Source organism: Dendrobates tinctorius, unplaced genomic scaffold, assembly GCF_039654945.1.
Source record: "Dendrobates tinctorius isolate UK_male_01 unplaced genomic scaffold, ASM3965494v1 ptg000393l, whole genome shotgun sequence".
In the NCBI taxonomy this organism is placed as follows: domain Eukaryota; kingdom Metazoa; phylum Chordata; class Amphibia; order Anura; family Dendrobatidae; genus Dendrobates; species Dendrobates tinctorius.
The window spans coordinates 662884-676024 of record NW_027362059.1 but is presented as its reverse complement, the minus strand read 5'-3'; the positions used below and the strand labels follow the sequence as shown (position 1 = coordinate 676024).

The 13141-nt window shown below is 49.2% G+C and overlaps 1 protein-coding gene across 3 annotated transcripts in view; it reads left to right on the top strand.

Moving 5' to 3' along the window:
• Positions 1–13141, top strand: part of TTBK1 (tau tubulin kinase 1) — a 268616-nt gene that overhangs the window by 111883 nt on the left and 143592 nt on the right. For 2 of the 3 annotated variants that reach the window (XM_073563520.1, XM_073563521.1), the window contains exons 6-7: positions 4701–4805; positions 5460–5525. In XM_073563520.1, coding sequence (XP_073419621.1) covers positions 4701–4805; positions 5460–5525 — 171 coding nt within the window. The remainder of the gene's footprint in view (positions 1–4700; positions 4806–5459; positions 5526–13141) is intronic. The other variant, XM_073563522.1, reaches the window with a different exon arrangement.

The window sequence follows — 13141 nt, the reverse complement described above, 5'->3', positions numbered from 1 at the left end:
CTCCCTACGTGGTTAGTACCTAGTGGCGCTCCATTTTGCAGGTATCAAAGCTTGTAAACGCTTTTTGTAGCCAGACAAGAGTCTTTCTATTCTTTAAGGGATTTTCATCCATATTTGGAGAATTCCTCCCTTTCTGTGAGATTCCTGGGGTGTCTTGCTTCCTCTATTTTGAGGATTTTCAATGATGTTCAGATCAGGGGACTGTGAGGGCCATTGTAAAACCTTCATCTTGCGCCTTTTGAGGTCATCTATTGTGGATTTTGCTGTGTGTTTAGGATCATTCTCCATTTGTAGCAGCCATCCTCTTCCTCTTTTCATCTTCAACTTTTTTACAGATGGTGTTATGTTTGCATCAAGAATTTGTTGAAATTTAATTGAATTCATTCTTGCCTCTACCTGTGAAATATTCCCCTTGCCATTGGCTGCAACATAACCCCAAAGCATGATTGATCCACCCTCATGCTTAATGTTAGGTGAGATGTTCTTTTCCTGAAATTCTGTGTCTTTTTTTCTCCACACATACCTGTGATCATTTCAGCCACAGGGATCTATTTAAACCTCTTCGGTCCACCGGATTTGTTTCCAAAATGCGTCAGGCTTGTTTAGATGTTCTTTTCATACTTCTGACGCTGAATTTTATAATGAGGACGCAGGAGAGGTTTTCTTCTGATAACTTCCATGAAGGCCATATTTGTGCAGGTGTCTCTGAACAGTAGGACAATATACCACAACTCCAGAGGCTGCTAAATCTTTCTGAAGATCTTTTGCAGTCAAGTCAAGCGCAGGTTCTGATTTTCCTCTAGCAATCCTGCGAGCAGCTCTCACTGAAATTTTGCTTTGTCTTCCAGACCTTATCTTGACCTCCACTGTTCCTGGTAACTGCCATTTATTAATTGCATTTTGAACTGAGGACTTGGCAACTTGAAAACGCTTTGCTCTCTTCGTACAGCTTTCTCCTGCTTTATAGACCTCCACCATTCTCATTTTCACAGTGCTAGGCAGCTGCTTAGAAGAACCTATATGTAACAGAAACCTGATGAAGAGGTCCTGCGCGACCTCGAAACGTGGTGTTGACCCTGTAAACCTGTGCAATAAATGTTTTCATTTTTATCTGTTGGAAACCATTGTGGATTCATCTTCAGCAGCACAGGAGTGACATCTCCTTCCTGATTGTTCCGTAGAAGAACCCCTGGCTGCTATTTTTTGGCACAAGGTTAGATGAAGCTGGGTTTTTATGAAGCTAAAAAATTTTCATCACCCGACCTTTGCTAACAATGATCATGAACGAGCCAGAACCCGAACAGGCTGATTAAGATCTGAAACCTTGGTCAGAGTTATCTGAGCCCAGAAATCTCCAAGGGTGCACAAACTTGTACATCGGCCATTTCATTTTTTATAATTATAAAAATTACGTTATATATTTTCTTTTTTTTTGCCCAAAATACAAAGGAAATACGTCGTCTTTAACTTTAGCCCCTTTTAAAGATAATTTAATCTTTAACTTGCTAAACTGTTCACAATAGCAGTAATTTTGAGCAGGGGTGCAGAAAGTTTTACATCCTGCTCTATCGGCTGTAGACATAATGTCTGAGAAGGGAAGATGCAGCATAAGACATACGGTTTTACTAAATTGAAGACCTATCTATCTATCTGTCTATTATCTGTTATCTATTATCTATCTCTCCATCTATTATCTGTTATCTATCATATATCTATCTATGATCTATCTATTATCTATCATCTATTATCTATTTATCTATCTATATTATCAATTATCAGGCTTGAGAAAGGCTCAGTTTGAGCCGAAACATCGCCATGTTATGTGAGTCTGAATAAAGTCCACTTTTTTCACTTTTGAATATTAAGGAGCTGAAACTCCTAAACCCTTCCTCCAATGTTAATGTGGATACTCTCAAATGAAAGCTGAAAGTCTGAACTTCAACTGCATCTGAATTGTTTTTTTTTAAATTCATTGTGGTAATGTCTAGAACCAAAATTAGAAAAATGTTGTCTCTGTCCAAATATATATGGACCTAACTGTAGGTACGGAAGGGAGAACTGTGCCCAAGATATCGCTAGAGCTTCAAGACCGATTGCCAGCGGGTCGCGAGATCTGGACACAAACTGTGGAACCTTGTGGTTGAGCCTGCACGCCATTAGGTCGACTTCTGGAGTCCCCCACCTGAGACAAATTTTGTTGAAGACTGACTAGTGCAGAGACCATTCGCCTGCGGCCAGCCCTTCTCGGCTGAGAAAGTCTTTTGCCCAGTTTTTGACCCCTGGTATGTGCACCGCGGAGATTGCTGGAACATTCCGCTCGGCCCAAGACAGGATCCAAGCAACCTCTGACATCACTGCCCGACTTCGAGTCCCCCCTTGGTGGTTGACATACGCCACCGCCGTGGCGTTGTCGGTCTGAACCCGAATTGGGTCCCTGAAGAAGTTCCTGCCATTGTACTAGGGAAAGGAATACTGCTCAGTGTTCCAGAATGTTGATGGGGAGAGCAGATTCCTGAGCTGTCCACCGACCCTGGACTGTCAGATCCTGGAGAACTGCTCCCCAGCTGAGAAGGCTGGCATCCGTCGTGATTATTTTCCAGTGACTGGGGAGGAAGGACCTCCCGAGACAGAGCGACTGGGAGTGCTCCCACCATTTTAGGGACTGCTGGGGAATTGGTGCCATTGCCATTTCCGAATAGACCTTGTACTCATTTGTCCATCCACTTTATCACTGATCTCCCTCCTTCCAATGGCAAAACTGTATTCTGGGTGGTGGTGGACAGTTTCAGTAAACAGGCGCATTTTGTGCCTTTGGCAGGACTGCATAATGCAGAAACACTATCGAGGTTGTTTGTTGAGCACGTTGTACGGCTGCATGGTGTTGTTTGTGATAGAGGTGTACAATTTGTGGCCAAATTCTGGAGGGCTTTTTGTAAAAGGTTAGGTATTAGTTTGGCCTTCTCCTCGGCCTATCATCCCGAAGCCCACGGTCAGACGGAGAGGACCAATCAGTCTCTTGAACAAATTTTGCAGTGTCTTTCCACGTCTCAGCAGGATTATTGGTGGTCTTGGTTACCAGTGGCGGAGTTTGCATTTAATAATTGGATCAATCAGTCCAGGGGCACCTCTCCATTCTTTTGTAAGTACGGTTTTCACCCCAATTTTGGTGTGTTCTCTTGGCTGGATTCAGGGTGTCCTGGGGCTGATTCGGCTATTCAGCAGTTGGGGGAGGTGTGGAGAGAGGTCTAAAAGAACATTGGGGCGGCTCACGGCAAACATAAACATTTTGCGGACAAGCAACGGTCTTCAGGGCCGGTATTTTTAGTAGTGCATAAGGTATGGTTGTCTATCAAGAACATAAGGTTGAAGGTTCCTTCTGTTAAGCTGGGTCCCAAGTTTCTTGGCCCTTACGAGATCATAGATGTGGTCAACCCAGTTGCTTTTCGCTTGCCCCTCCTCCATCACTTCGGATCCCCAATGTGTTCCATAAGTTCCTCCTGAAGTCATTTGTGTCTCCCTCTGTTAGGTCTCCATCCCTTCCGCCACCTGTGAATGGTCAGACTGAGTATGAAGTAGAGCAGATTGTGGATTCTCGCATGGTCCGCCGGTCGCTTCAGTACTTGGTTCATTGGAGGGGGTACGGTCCTGAGGAGTGATCTGTCCATGCAGATTGATTGATTCAGGCATTTCATTCACGTTGTGGTCCGGTGACCCCTCTTGAGAGGAGGGTACTGTCATGAACAAGACCGGGTTTTGAGTCCTGTCTTCCCTTTTTCCCATCTGGTCATGCCAGGGGGTTAACTTTCTCAGCCTCAGTCTGCTCTCAGGTTGGCTATTTAGCTCCGCTGCATCCTGCAGACGATGTCAGTTATAGTTTCCGCCTATGGCGTGTGTAGCTGACCCCGTTTGCCCTGATTTGTCCTGCTGCTTGCTTACTGAACCCCTGTCTGTTTATCCCCTCTTCTCTTCTGGACTCGGTGTTTCCCTTTCGTGGATTGACTCCCTGGTTTTGACTGTCTTAGACCCTGACCTGCTGTTTGTCTCTTGTCTTTGGCATATCTGCTCCTTACCGATACGGACCCATTTGGCTTGTTTATGATTCTGTGTTTGGTCATTCTTTGGTTCTGCGCTACAGTCTTATATTGACCCGGCTTGTTTGACTATTCTGCTGCCACCTGGTGGTGGCCTTGCCGCTTCATTGCAGGTCTGGCCTTGCTGTGTGCAGTCCTCCCTCCACTCTATTGCCATCTAGTGGAGCTTGCAATTTCCTTCATTGCAGCGGCGTGACATCTACTATCTGTTATCTACTATTTATTATCTTTTTATTATCTGTCTATTATCTATCTATTATATATCTAGCTATTATCTATCATATATGATCTATTTATTATCTATCTATCATCTATCATCTATTTATTATATATCCATCTATCTATAGATCTATCTATTATCTGTTATCTATATCTATCTCTATCTCTATCTATCTATCCCATATCTATCATCTATCTATTATCTATCCATCTATCTATAGATCTATCTGTCTGTCGTCATTTAATGGCCCTTCTTATTGTGAGGGTCTTCTGTCCCTTCTGTGCAGCTTCTCACTCTGATGTCTCCTTATTGTGTAATGAGGATAGTGCTAGTACCGGAGGCCGGAGCGCAGCTCTGCAGGTCCTAACTGTGTCCTGTCTGCTCCGCAGTCTAACTTTGCCATGGGTCGCCTGCCCTCCACCTACAGGAAGTGCTACATGCTGGACTTTGGTTTGGCCCGTCAATACACCAACACAAACGGGGAGGTCCGTCCGGTGAGTGGGGCGGGTGTGAGCAGCCGCCGGTGGTGCGTGCTGTTCCCCTACGGGAGGGGCCTTTTGTTGGTCTTTTTACGTTGATGACGTTGTTTGTTTTCCATTATTTTATTCTTTCTGTTTTTCAGTTTATTTTTCGAGCCGTTGCGCCGCAGTTTAGTTTTGGCGACTGGGATGCGCAGTGTGAGTGTCCATCATCCATCCTCTCCTTGGTTTGAGACATTTTACATTTACACCTGGGTCGACTGGTGGGGATCATGACGACCCGTAGATAGAAGCCATGAAGGAGCGGCCACCTTTCTAGGTCTCTCTGCTTATTTAGGAGGTGGCCCCTGGGTAATTTTATCTCTGGTCGTCCTGTGATTTCCGAATTCTTCTGTTTTCTTTCTTTTGCTGATTTTTCTTACTTTGTTTCTTTCATTTTATACATGTTGGGGATCATCGGCCTCTTGTGAGGGGCAGCCTCCACATCAGGAGGGTGCATGTCATGTAGGGGATCATTGCTGGGTAGTTGGTGGAGGATTTCAGTCAGGACACATTATACATCCTCACAATAACTACACATCACAGAGAAGTGGGGGCTCATTCTCAGTTGGACTGACAGCTACCCTCACCCACCTGCCACAATCACTTCTGTTTTTAATCCCCTCACAGCCTCGAAACGTAGCTGGATTTCGAGGGACCGTGCGCTATGCCTCTGTCAATGCACACAAGAACAGGGTAAGTGACACTTTTCTGTAATGGGGTTTATTGAGCCGGGTCCTCCTAAATCCCGGCTCTAACTATTCTTAATGTGAAATGGATCCACTGCCAAAGAGGACAGAAGTTAATTGTAATGAGATCGGAGGGCCTTAAGACGTGCCCCCCCAGGCCAAGGCGCTCCCCCCGGGCAAGACGCTCCGCCCTTACAGCCAAGACACTCACCCTCACCCCCAGCCAAGGCGCTCCCCCCGGGCAAGACCTTCCCCCCTTACAGCCAAGACACTCACCCCCACCCCCAGCCAAGGCGCTCCCCCCAAGGCGCTCCCCCCTGCCAAGACGCTCCCCCAGGCCAAGGTGCTCCCCCCGCAGGCCAAGGCGCTCCCCCCCCCCAGGCCAAGACGCTCCCCCCAGGCCAAGACGCTCCCCCCCCAGGCCAAGACGCTCCCCCCCCAGGCCAAGACGCTCCCCCCCAGGCAAAGACGCTCTCCCCCAGGCCAAGACGCTCCCCCAGGCCAAGACGCTCCCCCTGCCAAGACGCTCCCCCCAGAGCAAGCCGCTCCCCCAGGCCACGACCCTCCCCCCCGGCAAGGCGCTCCCCCTGCCAAGACGCTCCCTCCAGCCAAGGCGCTATTCGGCCTAGACGCTCCCCCCAGCCAAGGCGCTCCTTGGCCAAGACGTTCCACCCACCGTATCTGCTCATCCCCCTCCTTTCTGGTAGCCGTATTTGCTTGTCATCCTGCCCTCTGGTAGCTGTATCTGCCCGTTTCCCCATCTCTGTTAGCTGTATCTGTCCGTCCCCCACCTCCTCTGGTAGCCGTATTTGCCCATCTCCCCCCACCTACTTTTGCGTGTCCCGCTATTTCCTCTGGTAGCCGTACTTGCCTGCCTCCCCGTCTCCTCTGGTAGCTGTATCTCCATGTCCCGCCACCTACTCTGGTAGTCATATATGTCCGTACCCCCATCACCTCTGGTAGCTGTATCTGGCATCCCCCCACCTCCTCTGGTAGCCATATCTGCTCATCCACCCACCTCCTCTGGTAGCGTATCTACCCATTCCCCCTCCCTTCTGGTAGCCGTATCTGCCTGCCCCCTCACCTCCTTTGGTAGCCGTATCTACCTGTCCCTCCACCTCCTCTGGTAGCCGTATCTGCCTGCCCCCATCTCCTCTGGTTTTCACATCTGCCCGTCCCCCTCCCCTCTGACAGCCATAATTGCTCATCCCCCAACCTGCTCTGGTAGCCATGTCCTCCCACCTCCTCTGGTAGCTACATTGCTCATCTCCTCTAGCAGCCATAATTGTCCGTTCCCTCACCTGCTCTGGTAGCCGTACATGCCCGCTCCCCCTCCACTCTAGTAACTGTATGTGCCCGTCCCCCCTCCCTTCTGGTAGCCGTATCTGCCTGTCCCCCCACCTTCCCTGGTAGCCATATTGTCTTTTCCTCCTACCTCCCTCCTCTGGTAGCTGTATCTGCCTGTTCCCCCACTTCCAATGGTAGCTGTATCTGTTAATTGATTTTGGGGGGATGTTTGCGTATTATGTCCTGACACCCCTCCCCGATCTCATATTGAGGGTAATGTTAATGCTAGTGAATGTGCATGCTTTACCAAATAATGATGATGTATCTGGAGGTGCAGGAGTTCTCAGCTATGTCACATTGCGGGGTGTTATGGCTGAGGACTCCCTAACAGGAGCAAGCGTCAGTGCTAAGGGAAATGGGGAGATGCACAGAAACCATGAAGAAGGTGATGCCGTTAAAACTGATCAGTGCCACAAAGGAAGGTAACTGCCCCATATATAGTACTGCTTCCGAGATAGTGGGGGGAAGATGGGGGGGTAGATCCCATAGCCGAGCAGGCTGTTGGGACTGTGGAAATCCCCAGGGAGATGGCCTATACAGCCGCTGTCACCCGCCGTCAGAGTGCCCAGAATGCAGTTAACGCCCTGCTGTCACGTGGACCCGTCCTGTGTGACACGACCCGCAGGCCGGTAACTGAAACAACAAGACACGGCACGTGAAACTGTCCTGTGTGACACGGCCCGCAGGCCGGTAACTAAAACAGCAAGACACGGGGGAAGGGGAAGCAGTTACAACGGTGGGCCCTGCGATAGGGAACGGGGACGTGGAGACCTCCTGCACTCCCTTGAGTCAGTGTCCCTCACACTCCTAACGTTCCCTAGGCCGGTACTGCACCGGGCGCCGATCAGGATACCTGTCACCCTAGCACAACCTACACCTATCCCTTGCTAGGGAGCTGGGTGATGCAGGCACTGGCCCCACCGCTGTACTAATACACACCAGGGAAAAATACAAACAGGGAAACACCACTTAGCTTTGCTCTGTTGCTCTTGCTCCCAGCAACAGAGTCCACCACCAGAATGCAGCTTTCCTCCTGAATAGCTGCCACCAAGCTCTGTCAGAGCTGCAAGGAAATCCCCTCTGACTCCTTCCACACCAGGGCTCTGACTGAGCTGTCAGGACCTCTCTCTAGATCCTTCCTCCACCAAGGATGGTTGAAATGAACACTATCACCAACAGTGATTGCAACCACCTGACACTCTTTTATAGCAGAGCCAGAGCAATCACACCTGCTTTATAATCACATGCACTAAACTAAAGAAACCAGAGTGCAATGACGCTCACCACCACCGGGGGCAAACTAGAGCAAAAGACACCACTGTGTAATAATCCTAATGGCCACCGGGGCAAAACCAAACTTAAGCACACAGCTTAAGGAAAAAAAAAAAGGTTACATGTGCTTTTATCTGTCATGATCCAGCATGGATCATGACAGAAACCTCCCTTAATGAGGGGCCTCTGGAACCTCAAGACTGCTCGTCATCAGGGAACCACCTACAGCGGGGACGCCCAGGTCCAGAGTTCACCCCAGCAATTCCGTGCACATCAGGTTGATGACAAACGAGCACCGCTGGTATTGGCAACGTATGTTCTGGAGGCACCACACATCTCCGAAGCGCCGACCTGGGGAACGAGTTGTATATGTGCATGTTTGGGGGTAACTCGAGCTGGAAGGACTCCGCAACATACTTCCACTGGATGTTTTTTGGTGGCCACCCATACATGCTCGTTCACACACAGGTCCAGACCTGAACGTTTATTGCCACACATTCGTTTGTCACAATTCGGTGAGTTCTTTCTGGGATTGACAACAGAGGCATCCCCCTGTGTCACCACCCTCACATCCCCACAATTCACCACGGGGTATACCACCCTCCAACCCCTTCCACCACGAGGTCTGTGCCTCCCAGGGTTGGCTAGTGGCGAGGGTTGAGACTTGCCCCTACCCTCCTGCAGCACATCTGCTGCTCTCACTGGAGAGAAAGGGGCCGGTTGAGGAGAGACGACAGAGACAGTAGTCCCTAGGCAGCAGCCCTCACACGACTGCTCCCAGCTGACTACTTCCCTCGCCCGCCAATCTATCATCTCCGGTACGCCGCCAGCCAACACCTCTGCTGACATGGTACCTTGGGAGGGCAAAATGGAGGAAATATACACTCCCTGGTCGCCTCCCTCCAAGCGACCAGGGGAATGCGGCTTCTCAGATGGCACAGATAATTTGGCGCGGGTTGGCCAAGCCTTCAGGACATGACCAGTCTTCCCACAGTACAAACATGCCAACACCACTCCCTGAACCGTAGGCAGCTCCGTACACAAACTAGCTCCTCCTACTTGCATAGGTTCGTCTGGAGACTTGGCATGCACTGGGCAGGCTCTCATGAAATGGCCTGGCTTCCCACAGGAAAAGCATACCCCCCCACCACGACGAGCCGCAGACACCCCCTTTTTCCCTTCCCCATGACAGCACCGCAGACATGAGAGAAGGTATCCGCCCCCAGGAAACAGGAAACCTGTAGCAGAGACATAAGAAGGGGGCGGCACCTCTCTCCCCAGTTTGGTTTCCTGTTAACTGCAGGCGGAATGCTTGGGGCAGAGCCTGTGCCTCCGGAGGGATCCCCCTCTGATGATGTCCGGTCAGGAGGCCGAGGTCCAAGGGGAGAGGATGGCAGCGGGGCGCGCGCCTGTCAGCCCAGCTCGGTGGGCGCTGTGAGCGGTGTCCTCCTCGTGTGACTCCCCGGCGGCCGCTCCAGTGGGAGGTAGGGCCGGGGGAGGCGTGGCCACCATGCCGCTGGCGCCGACTGAGTGGCGACGGCTTCTGGGGTCGCGCCGGAAGTGACGTCACACGCCGGGGGAGCGGTGTACCGGGCACTTCCGGGCGGGAGCAGTCCCAGAAGCGCGCACCGCTCCTCCATAAAAAGGGAGACGAGGCAGGCGCAACTGGTCCCTGAGAGGCTGCACACGGGCTCCAGTGTTATAGAGCCAGACCAGCAGCAGAAGGCAAATGGATCCTGAGGTCGAGAGGAACGCACAGGAGGAAGAGCCACCGGCTACCGGGGTACCCAGGAAAGGGGCCGGGTGCGTGCCTTTGTAAGGCAGCACAATATATTAACAATTGCCCTATATATGTCTTCTGTAGGGAAAGGCCTCATCCAAACAAAAGAACAAGGAATGTGCATTATGCAAAAAGGCCCTAGCTAAAACGTATGAGAAGCGACTCTGTCGCTCATGCATTAAAAAGACAGTGGCCGAAGAGTCACCATCCCTGCTCCAGAGCATTAAAGCTATGATCCGGGATCAAGTAAAAGATGAATTAAGAGAGCAGACACCTAGCTCCGACATAACACCTGCCCCAACCCCGGCCCCAACCTCCACCTCTCCCTCCCACAGAGATAACTACTGATACAGAGTTTGAGGAAGAGCAAGGGGAGATAGGGGCCTCGGACTCGGACCTGGACTCCTCGGACGAGGAAAAGGGTCGTCCATATTTCCTATCTGAGGACATTGGGAAGTTACTAAAGCTTGTAAGGTCCACAATGGTACTTGAGACACCAAAAGAGCCAAAATCAATTCAAGATGCTATGTTTAGCAACCTTGAGGGGAAAGAACGAAGGGTTTTTCCTTTCCATGATAGCCTGTTAAATTTAATCAAGCGAGAATGGAAGAAACCCAACAAAAAAATTTCCATACCGCAGGCGCTCAAACGTAAATACCCGTTTGATGAGGAGGTATGTGATAAATGGGAAAAAGCTCCCAGACTAGATGCCGCCATTGCTAGTACATCCAGAGGAATAGCATTACCATTTGAGGACATGGGCGCCTTAAAAGATCCCCTTGACAAGAAAGCAGATGCTTTTCTAAAGTCTGTTTGGGAAGCATCGGCTTGGTCATTTAAACCGGGGGTGGCCGCCACTTGTACAGCACGTGCTATGGTCAAGTGGTTAGACGAATTAAGTGACCAAATTAAGAATAAATGCCCAAGGGAGACATTGCTGGAGGCAATACCTTCCCTACAGAAGGCAGCGGAATTCCTGGCGGACGCCGCAGTAGATTCCGTCCGTGGTGCCGCCCGTGCATGCGCCCTTTCAAATTTAGGCCGCAGAGCACTTTGGTTAAAAAGCTGGTCGGCAGACTTCCAGTCAAAAGTTAAACTCTGTGCCGTCCCTTGTGAGGGTCAATACTTGTTTGGGAAAGCATTGGACGAAATTTTAGAAAAGGCGTCAGATAAGAAAAAACGGTTTCCACCTCCCTTTCTTAGGCGCCGGTGGACTGAAGCTCGCTCGTCCTTTCGTGGAACAGGGAACAGAGGGAGCCGAGGGCGGCCAGATGATAGAACCACGCGGGGCGGACCCTGGAGGGGAAGAGAGAAGGGATTCCTCTTTAGTAAAACCACCCCGAAACCCGATACTAAGCAATGACGCCAGGGCGGTCGGGGGAAGGCTTCGGTTCTTTGTCCATCAGTGGGTAGCATTGCCCACCTCAAAGTGGGTAACCGACCTGTTAGCCGGGGGCCTACGACTAAGTTTTCTAAGCCTTCCACCCCAAAGACTAAAAGTGACCCGGGTAGCCAAAAAGAATCAGGCTACGCTAGAAAAGGAGATCCAGCTCCTCATTCAAAAAGAGGTACTAATAAAAGTCCCATCTCATCAAGAAGGGAAAGGGTATTACAGCACTCTGTTCCTCACTCCAAAACCAGATGGGTCACTAAGAACAATATTCAATCTCAAAGCCCTGAATCAATACATCAGAACAGAGAAATTCAAAATGGAGACCTTGGGGTCAGCAGTAAAGCTACTCGACCCAGGTTGCTACATGGCAGTAATAGATCTTACCGATGCCTATTACCATGTCCCAATATGGGGAGAACACCAACAATATCTATGACTGGTGGTAGAGATTGCTCAAGTCCCCACTCATCTACAATACCAGTGCCTACCCTTCGGGGTATAATAGCCAACAAACCAGACAAATACACATGATATTTACCAATAACTCTCATGAGTCATGTGCATATGGATTAAATACGCCTATCATCAAAATACAGATGAAGCTCAACAAAAGGATGATTCATAGGCAATAATGATATATAACAAAATAGATTTATTAGAAAACAATTTAAAAACATGTGCCAAGATATGGGGAAAGAAGGGGGTGGGCTATAGGCTCACCGCCATGATCATGAATCGACATGCATATCCAGTCAACAGACAGTACAATATAAGAAGGGATGATATGTCTGCTATAAATGATCAAATCAATAACATGTCATAATGACATAAACAATTAGAAAAAGAATATATTAAATAAGACCCTCATCTCCACATGATGATAATAATAGCACCTGTGTACCCTGGATAACATATAGCCAAATGGCATAACAGAAAAAAATTTCTTTTCTTTAATGATGAAATTACCTCCAAGGGATAACACAGAAGCACCGCTGTCAGCTGGAAGCTGCACGTCCGCCCCGACGCGCGTTTCGGTCTCCTTCCTCAGGGGGCCTGTGGCTGGTGATGTGATTGGCATTTTTATATAGAGCCCACAGCGGCAAATTCTCAGCCGCAAACCGGAAGTAATGCTCCTAACCCGGAAGTGACGGGCCGCGTTGTCAAGCCAACCGGGACGCCAGTCGGCGACGGCGTCAGGCGGGGGGAGGAGCCGGGGCGGGCCCACCACACCCACCGCCATGTGACGCCGCAGGCAGACAGACGTAGCGGCGAAAAGACAACACGCTCGTACAGGGTAAGAACACAGTTTTGCCGGCACCATCACCAATCCACAGAACCAGCTACAAAAACAGTGGATACGTACAAATTACCCAAAAAAATTACAAGCTATTAACGTGACGGCCAAATTTTATATAAATACACACTATGACCCATAAAGATACCACAAGGCCCATCAAACATCAACATCACATGTGGACATACAATCAATATCAGAGTCGCAGATTGTATACATGTACATAACAGGATATTTAATGTTAACATAGTTACATATGTACAATCATATTTTAATAACATAACCACATAATATACATAATAAATCTGTCCACATGAACCACAAGATTCATTCTTCCGTGTAGTTTAAAGATGATTCCAAGGATGTCATCACGAATATGCAAACAACTGGGAACCGAATACACCACTGTTAGAGTAGCAGTATCAGAATATCACGGCAATAAAGGCTAAAAACAAATATAAAAATAAAAAGGTTAAAATAAAGATCAATAGCGAAAAACCAAACCCACAATGACGGGAACAGGGAGTTTATATAAAT